The 16,128-nt window shown below is 35.2% G+C and overlaps 8 protein-coding genes across 8 annotated transcripts; 5 read left to right on the plus strand and 3 right to left on the minus strand.

The window, feature by feature from the left end:
- Positions 1–1,185: 1,185 nt before the first annotated feature.
- Positions 1,186–2,333, minus strand: RO3G_00059 (uncharacterized protein; the record flags this gene model as incomplete). The annotated part of the gene is made up of 3 exons (XM_067654650.1): positions 1,186–1,918; positions 1,969–2,118; positions 2,272–2,333. The coding sequence occupies 3 exons, from the start codon at positions 2,331–2,333 to the stop codon at positions 1,186–1,188; spliced, it is 945 nt and encodes a 314-aa protein (XP_067510751.1).
- An 855-nt stretch (positions 2,334–3,188) lies between these two features.
- RO3G_00060 (uncharacterized protein) lies at positions 3,189–3,632 on the plus strand (the record flags this gene model as incomplete). The annotated part of the gene is made up of 1 exon (XM_067654651.1): positions 3,189–3,632. One exon carries the CDS (start codon positions 3,189–3,191, stop codon positions 3,630–3,632), a length of 444 nt encoding a protein of 147 aa, XP_067510752.1.
- Positions 3,633–4,007: 375 nt separating this feature from the next.
- On the minus strand, positions 4,008–4,745 carry RO3G_00061 (uncharacterized protein; the record flags this gene model as incomplete). Its single annotated transcript, XM_067654652.1, has 1 exon — positions 4,008–4,745. One exon carries the CDS (start codon positions 4,743–4,745, stop codon positions 4,008–4,010), a length of 738 nt encoding a protein of 245 aa, XP_067510753.1.
- A 752-nt stretch (positions 4,746–5,497) lies between these two features.
- Positions 5,498–6,477, plus strand: RO3G_00062 (40S ribosomal protein S3; the record flags this gene model as incomplete). The annotated part of the gene is made up of 4 exons (XM_067654653.1): positions 5,498–5,506; positions 5,690–5,796; positions 5,846–6,055; positions 6,108–6,477. 4 exons carry the CDS (start codon positions 5,498–5,500, stop codon positions 6,475–6,477), a joined length of 696 nt encoding a protein of 231 aa, XP_067510754.1.
- A 219-nt stretch (positions 6,478–6,696) lies between these two features.
- On the plus strand, positions 6,697–7,705 carry RO3G_00063 (uncharacterized protein; the record flags this gene model as incomplete). The annotated part of the gene is made up of 5 exons (XM_067654654.1): positions 6,697–6,756; positions 6,819–6,827; positions 7,203–7,336; positions 7,393–7,546; positions 7,658–7,705. 5 exons carry the CDS (start codon positions 6,697–6,699, stop codon positions 7,703–7,705), a joined length of 405 nt encoding a protein of 134 aa, XP_067510755.1.
- Positions 7,706–8,774: 1,069 nt separating this feature from the next.
- Positions 8,775–9,318, plus strand: RO3G_00064 (uncharacterized protein; the record flags this gene model as incomplete). The annotated part of the gene is made up of 2 exons (XM_067654655.1): positions 8,775–8,866; positions 8,925–9,318. 2 exons carry the CDS (start codon positions 8,775–8,777, stop codon positions 9,316–9,318), a joined length of 486 nt encoding a protein of 161 aa, XP_067510756.1.
- Positions 9,319–12,017: 2,699 nt separating this feature from the next.
- Positions 12,018–13,839, plus strand: RO3G_00065 (uncharacterized protein; the record flags this gene model as incomplete). Its single annotated transcript, XM_067654656.1, has 6 exons — positions 12,018–12,309; positions 12,362–12,517; positions 12,572–12,871; positions 12,921–13,115; positions 13,159–13,344; positions 13,403–13,839. The coding sequence occupies 6 exons, from the start codon at positions 12,018–12,020 to the stop codon at positions 13,837–13,839; spliced, it is 1,566 nt and encodes a 521-aa protein (XP_067510757.1).
- Positions 13,840–14,090: 251 nt separating this feature from the next.
- On the minus strand, positions 14,091–14,735 carry RO3G_00066 (uncharacterized protein; the record flags this gene model as incomplete). Its single annotated transcript, XM_067654657.1, has 4 exons — positions 14,091–14,273; positions 14,344–14,399; positions 14,450–14,467; positions 14,567–14,735. 4 exons carry the CDS (start codon positions 14,733–14,735, stop codon positions 14,091–14,093), a joined length of 426 nt encoding a protein of 141 aa, XP_067510758.1.
- Positions 14,736–16,128: the final 1,393 nt, after the last annotated feature.

The raw sequence follows: 16,128 nt of genomic DNA on the forward strand, positions 1-16,128 counted from the left end.
ATTCGTGGCTCAAGTGACAAAAAGTAGTAAGGATAGATGGTTTGGTCTGAATCATGATCAATCCATGGAGGGTTGTCTGTTGAGCATAGTAAAAAAAGATGATTGATTTCACTATCTTAATCCATCTATCTATTCTGTATGCATACAAAGTGTGATTGTTTGTGTTTATACAAAAAATCACTTTTTGCATGTAACCTGAATTTAAAAAAAAAAAAAAAAAATAGTAAAAAAGCTCGGGGATCCATTCAAGCCAAAAAGAAAAAAAAAGGGGAAGGGGGACCGCATAGATACCATCACTTTTTCATGTTTCACATTTCATAGCTTGTCCCTTTTGAAAAGATGAGAAAGAAAAGCTTTGTAAAGATCAAGGACAACCATCCATTTGACGATTGAGTATGTTTCTTTATTTACAAACATACTGTAGTAATTGGAAGATCAAGACAAATAGGGATCATCTTTAGAATGAACAAACGTTTGTTAGATGCAAACAAGCATTTTGTTTTTTTTTTTTTTTCTTAAAAAGCATCATGCATTCTAAGAATCCATTCCATCCTTTCCTCTCTTTCTTACAAATTCTAATGATGAATACTAAGCACACGTTTTGGATCCGTGAAAAATAAATAGCCGAACCAAAGAGAAAGAGAGAGAGAGAGGGGGGGGGCAAATCATAGTACACAAAGGGATCATTCTATTGTTAATAGAAAGAAGAAAAAAAAGGGGAGGGGGAAGACATAAGGGGATGCGTACGATTGCATAATTTGACTAAAGAAAAAAAAGAGGATGAAAGAAAGGGAATGATTGAGAAGACATGATTGTTCTTCAAGATGGACTTTGCCATTGTTCTCTCTCTCTCACTTTTTTTTCTTTCTCCTTTTGTCTCTAGGAGATGACAACCATCCCACTTTGTTATCAAACATCTCGTGAGCCTAACCTTTTTCTTCAAATGGTGTGACATGTGTGTGTGTGTGTGTGTTCCCAGGCCTTGTTTCTTATGAGGGCTTTTATTTTCAAAAAGAGAATAGGTTGTGCAGTGTTTATCAAAAAATGACGTAATGTGTATAGGTCTTAAGCTCACAATCAGTGTAAAATAGAGATGCAATCCACACTTGATATCATATTACAAGAAATAAGAAAAAGTAGTGTGACACGTAGAGGCATTTTATACAACAAGAGAATAATAAAAAGTTAAGGTTGAGAAAAGTAAGATTCTTGAGTATAAGGAGAAGGTGCAGAAGAAGAACCAGAAGAGGCACTATTATACCTAGAGCGTTGCCAATCCTGATTATTTTCAGTGGGTATGTAGGGTAACTTTTCATAATAATAAGGACTAGGTTGATAGTAATAATAAGTATCACTGACTTGTGTTGCTGGTTGTACCGTTGTTGATTTCAAACCATCTGCATAATGACCTGGACTTCGACCTCGTACAACCAAAGGTATCGACTGACAGCTTGCGATACAAACAGTATTATTATCACTCGTTTCAGCATATAAATCAACATTACAAATAAAATATTGTTGAGCAGCCCTTCTCTTTCCGTTATTAGCCGTCGCTGTCTTGAACTGCAGTCGTTCAAAGGTAGCGACCGATTGTTGTTCATGAGCCGTGGTAAGATGACCGCCTGGAAGGATTGGTTTTGGAGAGGGTTTGAATTGAGGTCCCTTATCTCTCTTGGCTGTCTGCTGAATGAGTTCAATCTCTTTATCGCTGTTAGCCACACGGGCTGAGAGACCGACCAAGAATCTCTGGACGTGTTCCAGAGTCCCACGTTGTGTTCGGACATAATAGTACGCTTGAGAATAGTGAGCCAAGGAAAAGACGGTGCTGACTTGAAAGTAATTACGGCGATAACAAGTCCATTCGTTATTTGCCAAAAAGAATCCACGATCCATTTTGGCTTCGATTTGAATAGGTGATCTAAAAGAGTGTGATCAATAATGATAAACAGAGATCCCTTGTTTCTTTACAGTGTAGTCTTGTCTGACAAGTAAAGTAATTCAAATGATTTCGCAGGCATAAATTTTGGACTTAATTCATTCATAGCCAAATGAGATTTAGGCGCCATGGTATGTATTGGGTATGGACGAGGTGTGGTAGGTTGAGATAGCATGTTGGGTCTATATTTCATATTTCAATTAGAATTCCCTTTTCTCTCTTCTTTATCTCTTACTCAAATCGTCCCTCAGAAGAATGGGTTGTTGGACGTCTTTGGACACGTCAAAAAAAAAGAAAAGAAAAAAAAAAAATGAATGAGAAAAAGAAGGACTTACATGTAGTTAAAAGCTGTATTGGGCTTTGGTGAAGTGGACGGATCAACCTTTGTGTTCTCCATCGGAGTTTGCTGTCTTACAGATGGTTGCCAATCTTTTATTTCTTGTACTTTATTCATTCAATTTCTTTTTTAAACAAGAAAAAGAAGAAGGAAATATTTCCTTTTTTCTTAAAAACCTTCTTTTTTATATAAAAAGTAAGAAAAAAAATTATTAGGGGGCAAAAGTGAGTTGGGGAGCGGGTAAACCAGATTATGCTTGTACAACAACAAACAAAACTATAATTGTTTCAAGGAAGACTAAACCTTTTTTTTTTCTTCTTTTCTCTCTCTCTCTCTCTCTCTTCTTGTAAATAAAGAATATGATTGATATAAAAAAATAAGACTATTTATATTCTATTCTTATTATAAAAAAGTAGAAGCCATCTTTTTTTTTTTATTCTTAAAAATAAGACGGGGATTAAAATAAACTGTTTGCTTTTTATTCCCTTTTTTTTTTTTTTTTTCTATGACTCGTATTAGATTAAAATATGATATTCACATCCTTCATTTTATAGAGTAGGACATGTACTTGTAAAAAAGAAAAAAAAAAAAAAAAAAAAAAAGAGAGAAAGAAATAAAGAATCTTATGTCTGTCCTGTTACACATTTCACTTAAAGTTGAATCGGAGAATAATAAAGTGACTTGAGTTCTCTCATCTTTGGGCATGTGAAGATGGCCCAGCCAAAAATAGCCCTGGGCGCATGACCCATTCATTCCGCAGCTTGTGTGAACAAGTGGATAAAAGTGATTGGATAAAACTTTATTATAAAAATAACCTTATTCATTTCTTTTTCTTTTTTTTTTTTTTTTTTTTCTTTAGTTGAAATAATCAATTTCCATTGGGTGGTGGTTTATTCTTTTGTTTTGTTTATAAAAATGTCAAGCAACAATACTGATTTAATCAATCAATTATTATCTTTACCTGTTGATTTCACGATGGATCCACTTGTTATTCCTACAACCACAAATGTAGTTCGTCCAAAGAAATCAAGAGTGACACTTGAAGATAAAGATCAAAAGACAAAAGAAAGAATTTTAAGAAATAGAGCAGCAGCTCAAGAGTCTCGAGATAAAAAGCGTCGTTATGTTTCCGACTTGGAATCGACAAATAAGAGACTTGAAGAAGAAAATGGTCAAATGAAGAAAAAGATGAAGCATTTGGAAGAAGAAAATATGTCGTTGGCTTGTCAACTGGAATCTATCAGTAAACAATTTGCTGCTCTACAGGCTCAAATCAAGTTTAATACAAATTCTACTTTTCTCTTTAATGACTTTTGCGGTTCAGCACGGATCGTAAAGAAGGAAATCATTTGTGTTTAAAGAAAAAAAAAAAAAGAAAGGAAAAAAAGGGAGACATCATTTCAACTCACAAGTACTACTCCACCACCCAATGGAAACTCTCTCTCTCTTTCTCTTTCTCTTTTTCTTTTCTCTCTCTTTTTTTTTCCTTTTCCCTGCAGCGGAGGTTATTAAACCAGAAAGTAAGAATCACAGTCAACTGCTAGTTCCATCACCCATTTTATCACCTTCTCTATCAACCGATGAAGATTCTTCTGTTTATTCACCAAACAGTCATGATCTCTTGGATGATTTATTGGATTGGAATGGTCAACAACACACTTTATAACAAAAAAAAACATTCTTCTTTTCTGCATACTTCATTAATAAATACATAATACATTTTCTCTCTTTTTATTATTCCGTATTAGCCATGTATTTCACTTCATTAAAGAAAGCATGTTCAAGTGCATCTTTAGCACTTATTCTCATCTGTGGTTGATATTGAAGCATTCGACTCAATAAATCGATTCCAATCGGATCAATCGTTGTTAATACTTGTGATAGATGTTGAGGTGGATAGATCACTTGAGGTGGTTTATATTCTGGAAATTGAGTGATCGCGGGCCATGTCTGTTCTGTGGGTGTACCTAACAATCGAAAGATTTTCTGTAGTTGATCTTCATTGGTTGTACCTGGAAACAGTGGACGTCCGGTATACATCTCTGCCATGATACATCCCGCAGACCAAATATCAATCGAAGTTGAATACATACGAGACCCCAAGAGAACATCCGGTGCACGATACCAAAGCGTCACTACCTCATTCGAGAACGTATTCACCGGAATACCAAACGCACGAGCTAATCCAAAATCACCCAACTTGAGTTGTAAATGCTTATTAATCAGCAGGTTTTGTGGCTTGAGGTCTCGGTGAAGCACTCGGTTCTCATGGCAGTAGGCAATTCCCTTCAACAGTTGGTACATGAATGACTTTATGACACCAACACTCAACACACCGCGTGTTGCTCGTGCGGTGGTGTCCATGTACTTTTTTAAATCTTGGTCCATACATTCAAACACAAGACTCAACTTACTTTCCGTATGAATAATATCTTGAAGGCGTATAATGTTGGGATGCTTCAATTCTTTCATTAATGAAATTTCACGAATGGCTGTTGATGGCGCTCCTTCTTCTGGATCCAAATGAATTTCTTTTAAAGCAACAATCTCTCCTGTCACTCTATTTTTTCCTTTGTAGACTGTCGCATAAGTACCTTCACCCAACTTTTCTATTCTTGTATATCGTTGTTCTGGTGGGTAATTGACTGCGGATGCCATTGCTCTTTTGAAAAGAAAAAGGAAAAATTTAGCCGACATTTTTTTATTTTTTATTTTTTTGTTGGGTGATTTAATCACATGTATTAAAGTAGTATGGATAACATTGATCTCATACTTTCACTGACAACCTTCTTTTTGTTTACACATTATGCTCTCTAACTTGATTTAATTTTCAAAAACACATGAAATCAAGTCTTTAACAAGTTTCTATTTGTTCAATTTACAAAACTATTTTAATATCCTGCTGATCTTATTGAGAGAGTAACTCATTCGTTGCTCTGATTCGTTGGTAATAAATTAGAAAAAAAAAAAAAAAAGGGGGGTTGACACAGTATGAGATTTATTTTAATATATTTTGGGTTTCAATTGATTTCATTTTTGCATGAATTAGGCCGATCCGGACAATAGCCGAACATCTTTGTGCGAAAGCAAAAAAGTGTAAAGTGCAAAAAAAGAGGGGGGGGAAAGCAAAAAGACAGATAGAGAAAGTGTGAGAGAGAGCAAGTGCCAGGAATAGTGAGCCATCCATCTAATCCTTCTCTTTGCATATCTGAATAATAATAATCATGGCAGCAGTTCAAATTTCCAAGAAGAGAAAGGCAAGATACATCTTGTTATAAAAGTGGATGATTGAATCAGATATACTTATCCTTTTTTTTTTTTTTAATAGTTTGTAAGTTGACACTATTGATACAGATATCAACTGAATGATGAGAGAGAGAGAGAGAAAAAGAGGAAAGATATTAACAATCCATTAGGTCGCTGATGGTGTTTTCTATGCTGAATTAAACGAATTCCTCACTCGTGAACTTGCTGAAGCTGGTTATGCTGGTGTGGAAGTCCGTGTGACTCCTGCCCGTACAGAGTAAAGAAAGGGAAGGTGATAAAGACAACAGTGACTAACAACTGTCTAGAATCATCATTCGTGCCACTCATACACAAAACGTCCTTGGTGAAAAGGGTCGTCGTATTCGTGAGTTGACCACTCTTGTTCAAAAGCGTTTCAAGTTCCCTGAGAATGCCGTTGAGCTTTATGCTGAACGTGTTCAAAACCGTGGTCTCTGTGCCATCGCTCAGTGTGAATCTGTCAAGTTCAAGCTTCTCAACGGTTTGGCTGTCCGTCGGTAGGTTGTCAGCAGAGAGGAAGCGATAGAAATACTCACATAGTGTCTGTAGTGCCTGTTATGGTGTCATCCGTTTCGTGATGGAATCCGGTGCCAAGGGTTGTGAAGTCGTCGTTTCCGGTAAGGTGCGTGCTGCTCGTGCCAAGGCCATGAAGTTTGCTGATGGTTTCATGATTCACTCTGGTAACCCCGCTCGCGAATTCATCACAACTGCTGTTCGTCATGTTGATTTGCGTCAAGGTGTCTTGGGTATCAAGGTCAAGATCATGTTGGACAATGACCCCACTGGTCGTAACGGCCCCAAGCAAACTCTTCCTGATATCGTTACTATCCTTGAACCCAAGGATGAAGCTCCTATCACTGAACCCTCTGCTCAAGATTTCAGACCTGCTCCTGCTGCAGTTGAACCTGTTCAAGCTTAATAAAAGCAAATATTGTTTATTATTTATCATTCTTTTTGTGTATAAATCTATTGCTTGATGTATGCAGTGATGATGGTTTTTTCTACAAAAGATTCATACATCATAGGATTTGTTTTAGAGTGATACTTGGCTTTCCTTTGACGTTTCAAAGAAATGCCGACTTTTTTAAAAAGTGCATTGCTATCTTCTTCAACTATACATAAAGGACTGGAAGAGAACATGATAGACTCATTGGACACTAAGCGTGCAGAGAGTAAGAATATCCTCTGTTGCAAAATGGTGAATGCTTGCTATCAAACTACATATTTAAAAGCGACAGAAACTCTATTGACTTTTTTTAGTCCTTGCAGGTATGTGTAAACCTAAGTGATCTATATCAGTGTTGAATCTACCGCGACTCACCACTCTTATAAGCCACCTTTGAAGGTTATTTTATCTTTGATATAGAAACTGCTAAACTGCTCTATTGTTCAAAACTATAAAATTAATGTATATAGAATTCGTTAGTTTAGCTTTATTGAATCTCAGAATGCTCTGCTGAATTTAAATTTTTTTTACCTGTATTTAGTATATAACGTCGTACCATATTTGGATAACAAAAAATTTCGACTTTTATACAGTTTGAAGACCCTTTTTCAAAATGGCAGAAACAAACTATGAAAAAAGAACTCCTGTTGAAGGTTTTGGGGGGGTTTTTGAAACTTGAATATTAATTTATTAAACAGTTTTCACGTATAGGATCCATACACAAACGAAAGCCTCAGCGACCTGCTTCTGTATCAAATGACATTTATATTTCAAGTAAAAGCAAATCATCGGCTATTGTAAACAGAATAAAACGGCTCATGCTGAAAGAAAAGTAATAAGAAACAACAGATAGACAAAAGAAAAATGTTCTGATCAACATGTGTATAGCCAAAAGACAATTACAATCCATGGATTAGGAGCCATGGTTTTACGTGCTACTTCCATAGCTTTAAAAGCACAAGAAGATTTAAATGATCAAATTAGCCTTAAACCGACTACAGAAACTATATCATTGATAGACGATATTATACCCGAAGACATGGTATTTTAAATTGTAAAATTCAATATTGAGGCCCTCTTATTTTTTTTTATATATAGGAAAAGGATTTAAGCACACAAAAAAGAATGAATTCTATTATACACATTAAATTAGAAGCAAAAGAAGGACTTGCAAATTTGCAAAAGAGAACTGGAAAAATAATTCATCGTCCATCAAGAAATAGAAGAAATAGGGTTTGGTCATAACAAGCCATTATTTAATAGTTCAATTTATAATAAAGTAACGGTTTATACACCAACAAAGTCATCTTATTTCAGCTTTTGACACTACCTACTTTGTTTTTGAATCATTAAAAGTAAAATTTCAAATGTTTTTGATTTTCATTAAAAAAAAAAGACAGCAGCATGACCACCATAAAGCCATTCATTAATAGTATGATGGCTACTATTCATGTACATCTGCAGCAAAAGTTACTTGATTATCAAGCCTCAAGCGGCAACCACAGCATATATGTGAAGGTCTACGATGGTTGCATCAAGAAGGCTATTATTCGTAGTTTATTTATCATCGTTTTGAATTAAAGCCTTAAATGTGGGGATCATTAGTAGCTGACAGAAATGATCTATTCAACAAGTTAAATGGTATTTGTATATTAGGTTTAAAAAGTGTACTTGTGGTCTATACATACAATGCAAATAGAAAGTAGCTACTTTATTCTTATAAAGAAGTCTATCTTCAAAACATACTTGTTCTGGCATATCTTCAAAAGGAATAGACAAAATAGGAGCATGACAATGCCTAAAACTCTCGTCCATTTCTATCATTTATCTATCATAAAAACTTTTTTCACTCAAGGTTTTGCAAGTTTAATGATCATTATTCTATCAAAGGTTTCAAAAACCAAGAAACAAATGTTTTATAAGGTGAAAAAGTATCAGGAGAGTTAAATGCTCAAAAATCCAAATGGAACCTTTTTCTATAAATCCCTTGCCTTGTTTATTATGAATGATGATCACAGTCCGATCATTGAATTTGTTGAGCCTCTTTGTATTTTATCAAGAAAAGTCTTAAGATATAAATGTCTCTCAGGAGCATCCCGATATGAACATGATTGAATACAAAGGAATCACTCCTTTCTATACATCTTTATTACAAGCCATTTTATTCATATTGACAAGCCGTTTGGATTGATAAACGAAAACAGCGAATTTTCCTATAAATAAAGGACAATTTGACAAAATTCCCTCAGATTCTAACACTCTTTTTTTACATGAAATTCTCTCTTACAGCCTTTTTGACACTTTCAGCACTTTGCATTCAAGCTTTTGCTACTCCATTGGATGGTCACGATGCTGAGTTCAGGTAAGCCTTTATTGTCTGGTCTGTTTTGTACGTCATGCTGATCACCTGCCTTTGACAGCAAGCGACAAGTAACGCCGCCTACTCCTCCTACGCCACCCACTCCTCCGATGATGATCCCACTTCCGGGATTCATGTTCCCCCCAACTCCTCCAACTCCTCCAACCCCACCTGGAATATTTGTACCCACTCCCCCTACGCCCCCTACCCCTCCTATGATTATCGCTGTCCCTGGCGGTAGATTCATGTTAGTCAGACCACCCACTCCGCCCACACCACCCACACCACCCACTCCACCTTCTAGGGCTGCCGTCCAGGTCCCTTCGGTTCCAGCGATGGAACCTCGTCCAGTGGAACCTCCGATGGTAGTACCCGGGGCACCTCCAATGCCTATGGTACCTATGATGCCAATGCCCACAATACCTATGATGCCAATGCCATCTACTCCATCCTAAGCATTAATTCCAGAGTTCTCTTTCCTCGATTTTCCCCCAGGACTCAAGATAGCCACTAATGAAAGATTATTCGAATAAAATCTTTTTCGAACTTTTTTTTTGTTGATTTTATAGAGTGATGACGGTGTATTTTTTTTTTTTTTTTTTTTTTTTTTTTCAAATGTATTTCTTTTTTTGGCTATTTAAAAATTGATTTGTTTGGATTTTTATGAAAGGATGATTATAGATCACATTATTACAAACCAAATCCAGTAAGAAAGCAATTTCAAAAGAGAGAATCGTTTTATGGTCGTGTGCTTTTATTGTAGAATGAAGTTCTCCCTTTAACAAGTCTGTAAAACGTGTCAAGTTCTCCTGTAAGCAGTATATTCATCTCTAAGGAGGGAATGCTTGGCTTATACATATAATCTTGTTTTACTTTAGGATTTTATGGTCAATTTCAATGCATAACGCAATTTACTTGAATTTCTTCTATTGTAATACAACATGCCAAAAGAATCATTGAAGTTTTGCACCCATCATATGGAGTGAAAAAAAAGGGGGTTGTTGTTAAACTGTAGGGCGAAAAAGGAAATACTCAAATGTTATGTTAGGATGACATAAACAGTTCCAAACCTAAATGCCCATCTTATTTGGTGTCCCCCCCCAGGATGATAGCGGTGAATAATTGTCTATTGAGGAATGGATTGGTTGATAGGGAGAAGAATCATGGTTGGTATAGCAACCAAAATGTACCACAAACAAATACCATGTTTTAATAAAGATGGATGTGCTTGTGATAAGGCTTTTAAAAAGATAAAGGTTTGCTGCTACTTTCTTCTCTTTTCCACAAATGTTATCATACTGTTTACATCTGTCTAAAGACGACATCATTTGTAAAAATTTCATCAACTTTGTTTTGTGTGTGTTTGTGCAAAGATAAGTGATAGAAAATAGAAATCCAAATAGAAAAGATCCGATCTCTTGAATCCTATCTCGGAAACAGGTTTGAATGAATCAAGCTCTCGGATTTATGGTGTACATCCTTTGTCTAAAAAAAGAAAAAGGGATCCGTGAGAAAGTGAGTGTTATTTGGTATCATCTGATTCAAATGTTCTCTTTTTAAAAAAATACACATGATAGGGAGAATACTCGCTCCTTTGAATTGACAAAGATAAACAAAACCAAAGACATGAATGTAAACAAATACTAGCAAACATTGACTGTTTAGAAGAATAAGAAAGTATTTGGAAACATAAGCAATTTTAGTTGAATGAGTTCATAATAGAAAGAGAGGACAATCATCAATAAGGGTATTTAGACAGAAATAAAACTCCTTTGTTCCTTAACAATTCAATGGATATCATTAAATAAATTTAAAAAAAAAAACCAGCACCATATTTATATTAAACAAAAAGAGCAGAAGGTTTTCATTTAGAACACCAAACCACGTTTTATGTATGTTTAATGAAGTCTACTAATCAATTAATAAAAAAAAAAAGGGAGGGGAGGAATAATGTATAGAATGACTTTTATTCTCACGGATACCTCAATTTGATATAAACTGTGATTGGGATAACAAAAGAAATTAAAATGTGCCAACGATAATACATCTTTGGTTACCATGTTGACTATCAACCAATTCATCATTTTTGGAGGTACTGTCTTTTTAATCATGCAAGATTCTAAAAGAAAAGGGTCAGGATTCATAGGTCATCAAAGCCACTTCAACCTGTTATTCAAAAAAAAATAGGTAAAAATATGAATCATCAAATAAAGAGGTATAAAATCGGACACTGAACGCGGTAAATCAAATAGATTGTTCCTTTTTAAACAGCAAAAGGGAGCAGTATGGTTCACTGACCAACTCAACAAAATGAGCAATGCCTGCAGTCATCTCTTCGTAGGGCATGCTTATGAACTCGACTTCTTTTGTTGAGTGCAATCATCAAAAGGCTTGGTTAGGCTGATGATTAAAGCGCGTTAATACAGATAGAGTCATATAGGATCCACTGAGCCATTGGAACAAAAGATATTGTCTTGCTGTGTGGTCTATTATGTCTTGTTATGTTATTGATGATTTATTTACAGCACTCTATTCATTCGATAAGCTGTTAGTCATCATCATTCATCTTGCTCCTCCAACGGTTCCTTTTCTTATCCCTCACAGTCATTTATCGTCCCAGTCTGTTTCATTTTTATATAAAAGGACAAAAGTAGTATTCAAGGTGTTGTCAATCTATCAAAAAATGTTGAAAGCATTCTACACACTTTTGTTTCTTTCTCATCCTTAAAGTCTCTTTCACTTTGAAACTGTATTTTTTTTTTTTTTTTTTTTTGCATTGACATATGATGTAAATACCTTATTAAATTCCGATCCCGACCATTGTTCAACCAAAAGAGGATGAGTAAAGAGAACCTTGTTAGCAAGAGAGAAAATAGCAGAGGGACAATGATCCCATAAAATCCAAAAGCCTGATGGAGTGTCAATTAAATTAAAAAAAAAAAAAAAGCAATGAGGTGATTTGTATTTTATTGTATTTAAAAATGACATCATGTAACAATAATGCGAATATCCCCAGATATCCATAAATTCCTTGTATTTTTTCTTTTTCTTCTTCTTTTCTTATTAAAAAAAAAGAATATAAAAGGTAAAGCCCTTTTTTCTTTTTCAAGCGAAAAAAAAGGAATGTGTGTACTGACCGGGTTTATATCAGAAAATGAATCCAGATGAATTTCCTAGTCTTGGTGAATCTGTAAATAACACAGAAAATTCAACTTTGGGCGCATCTTGGGCCAAAGTAGCTCAACCAGAACAAAAAGAAGACAAAGAAAAGCATCGTCCGGGTGCATGGGAGAATGAGCAGGATGCTTCTTATGCAGATATCGCAGGACACGAAAAGAAATTAACAGAAGAATATCCCAGTCTTCAAGAGGCTGTGTCAGATTCTACTCCTACTTCATCTGGTGTGAGTGACTTATTGAACAAAAGTGAGTCATCGGCAACCACAGGTAAAAAAATAACTTGTTGTTGGACTGGTCTGTAGATTAATCTAGCAAATAGAATCAACGCAACCACCTAACCCTGATAAATCATTTGCTGATGCTACTTCTAATAAAGGTTATCCTTTACCAAAACATGACGAGTCCATCAAGAGTGATGGCTTACCTCCTTTATCTGATCTACCTGACGTGAAAGACATGTTGAAGCAACCTTCTGGTAAGTAAACAGATCATCCAGTGAACGTAGTTCTCTGATATCCTCTTCCTTCAGTCAAACCACCACCACCACCACCTCAAAGTTTCGCAAAGATGGCTGCTAAAGAAATACCTCCGGAAGAGAGACCGTTGAGTGATCGGGCTCAGACGATCATCAGAGAACAAGAAAAGAAGGAAGAAGAGAAGCCGTATGTGGTGAACGACGAAAACTTTCCTACTCTGGGTCAATCGAACCTGATGGCAACACAACGTGCAAAGGAAGACGAAAAAGAAGTATACACAGAAATTTCAAAGCTGAATCAGACAGGTGATATTGTGGAAGAGGACGATATGGTAGTTGTGGATAGAAAGGAAGGTAAGGTGGTATAGTGAGTCTTGGTAGAAAGAGAATTGACATGAAATAGATGAAGCAAAGAAATCCTTTGCTGATATTGCTGCCTCCAATTTGGAAAATGCACCCCCGTCGGCTAAATCACGCATAGAAAAGATTCCAGTGTATGATGAAGATACAGTCTTGTTGGAAGAGAGAAAGAGAGAAGAAAGAAAGGAACATCCGGTTGAGTATGGAAATAATGATGAACTGATTGAACAAGAGCAAGGTAAGATGAATTTTAAGGCGAACATCACCTAATGAATCTGTAGCTCATGAAGAGAAAGAAAAGGCCAATGTTACAAAGAAGGACATTAGAGAGAAAGAAGAGGGAAGGGAAAGAAAGGATAGATCGATGGGAGAGAATGATGAAAGACCAAGAGATGCACTTGATGCCCGCTTACAAGTGTTTGATAAAACCCATTCAGGAAGAATTACGATTTTCGATACTCTTTTTGGTAAGATGAAAAAAAAAAAAAAGGATGAGAGTGTTTTTGTATATTTATTCTGTGATAGCATTGTATCGATTGGGTTATCCTTTATTGACTATTTTGCCTGCTGCTTATTTGATGCACATCCGATTGTCACCTCTTTCCTCTCCGTACAGTTTCCCGTTCATCTATCGATCCCTGTTTGACTTGATTTCACTTCCTATTTATACAAAAAACCTTAGCTATGCACTGACCTACAAAACACCTATGCTACATCAGCCAAAAGATCAAGTGATCAGGATGGTAAAAGAATATGGCTCAAACAAAGATGGACTTGGTTATTGGGATGGTATTCGTGCTATTGGTCACAACGAAAGATTGAGATGGTGGCAGTTGAGTCGTTGGGCAGTTCACAGAATTCAGTGGACACTGACTTATGCCATGTTGTATGATCCTTCTAATCATCTTGTTACTACACCTACCTTAATATCTTTAAACCAAGCTATCCATCATCACCAATAAGCATTTGTAATCTATTACTGTCACTATGGCTACTGCTATTACTGAAAGTAGAAAGATAAGATCGGCAAACGATTCTTGTCCAATCATATTTAAAAAGAGGAAATAAAATAAATTTATTATTCAAATGCCGACAAGTCTCTTTTATTATTGTGAGAGAGAGAGAGAGAGAGAGAGAGAGAGAGAGAGAAAGAGAGCGCATAAGGGTGATATAAGGTGATAAAGATAGGCGTGAGTGTTTCGTTGTTTCTTCTCTACACATTCTTATTTTCTTGATTTAAAATACATGAGTCATCATTTGGTGATTTTGCTGCTAAATATTTACGAACAAATGGACAAGTGGGTACAACGATTTTTTTAGTGTCTTCTGCCCACTGAAATGCTCGAGATAGTAATAAATCACCTAAACCTTGGTGTCTGTACATGAATGGTATTTCCTATTGATATTATTTAGCTTGTAAAGAAAAAGAAAAGAGAGAGAGTATAGTTGATTTTATTATTATTTACAGTGTGATAAAATTCGATTATATGTTGACGTGTTGTAGGTAAATAGCATAATGCAGCTATTATTATTTATGAGTTGAGTGAAATGAAGATGAAAATGAAATCTAACCTGTGTTTCCTTCAGAGTCTAATGGTAGTTTAAACATATAATGTTCTTTGTCATGTATAATATTTTCTGTGCTATACCGTCGTTTATGATGTGTTGTTGATATTGATATTGTATTACAACTACTACTACTACTACTAGTGGATGACATTGGCGGTGAAGGTGGTGATAATGATGATGATAGTGTTGTGGATGATTGTGTTTTATTATTTGTTTTATTTACTTCGTTTGTCGGTGATATTTTATATTGTTTGGTTATTAAACAACTTGTTGTTGGTGATTGTGTCATTAGTGTCTTTCTACGTTTACGTCTGTCCAGTTCGGATAAAGATCCGGACAATGCAATGTGGGATTGAAGTGCCAAAACGAAAAAGAAGGAAAAAAAAAAAAAAAAAAAAAAGAAAGAGAAAAAGCGTGTAGTGGAAATGAAAGGTGAAAGTGTTGTGATTTTTTTTTCCAAAGAAAAATTAAAAAAAGGAGAAAGTAAGAAAGAGGGAAAAGAAAAAAAAAAAAAAAAAAAAAAAGGAAAGAGAGAGTGGAAAAAAAAGGACGAAGCTGAATTTTAAAATGACAAAATCCAGATTTCTAAAAGGAGGAACTGTGAAAAAGAGAGGAAGAGTAAGAAAGAAAGAGAGGAAGGAGAGAAAGAGTGCTATGGTATGTGTTGATAACAAAAATAAGCAGCAAGTAATCTTTCAATCCTCTTTCTCTTTTTAATTCAAAAGGTCTATTTACAAAAGAATACAGTTTCACAGGTTACTTGTTTCTTTTTTTAGTCATCTGGTCTAGAACCACTTCTTTTTTTTCCCCTTATTTTTTTCTTGTCCTCTTTTTCTTTTTTTCTATTCCCTCTTTCTTATTCTTTCACAACAATTCAATTCGTTTGTTTTATGAATGATGAACAAATCAAGTTCATTTCTCGAAAAAGAAGAATACAAAAGATGATTTTTGTTTTGTTTTCACTCTTGAACAAGATCCCATGATATTTTGTGGGTGATTTGAAGAACCTTCCAAATATGTATTAGTCCACGTATGAAAAGAAATAAGCAGGAGCCAAGTTTACATTTTATGATGTTATTGACAATTGAATAGAAAGACAAAGGACTCATAAAGGAGAAATGATGGATGATGAAGCATTCAAAAGATTTCATCATCATCCCTTCTCAATCAAATCATCTTTCTCACGTTTTATCCCATTTTTATCAAAACAGGTAAAATAAGCATTTCAAAACACAATTGGGTACTTTTCACAACTCTTTTTCGGATGAATCTTAGCAAATGTTTACCATTGATTTAAACAGCGAAGGAGATTAAGAAGGAATAAGAACAAAAAAAAAAAAAACTCGTTTGCCATTTTCATCCAAATGTTTCAAACAAGTACTTTATACGTGATACTTGACCATCATGATGTCAAGTCTGAGCATCACATGTTAATTGTTAAAGGGTTCTCTTTATGCGTTGTTCTTGTTTCTTTAAAGGGAAAGAAGGGAAAGAATGGGCTTTTATAAACGTGCAGAGATATTTTCGGATATTCAGTTTAAAATAGTCTATCGAGTCATCCTCCCCTTTTCAATCATAATAAAACATGAAAGACTCTTTATGTTTTGTTGATCAGTTTTAATGTGTGGATGATGCAAGGGAAACATGATTGAATTACTAAATGTATTTGCTTTATCGACAGA

The sequence above is a fragment of the Rhizopus delemar genome, genomic scaffold, assembly GCF_000149305.1.
Source record: "Rhizopus delemar RA 99-880 supercont3.1 genomic scaffold, whole genome shotgun sequence".
NCBI lineage: Eukaryota > Fungi > Mucoromycota > Mucoromycetes > Mucorales > Rhizopodaceae > Rhizopus > Rhizopus delemar.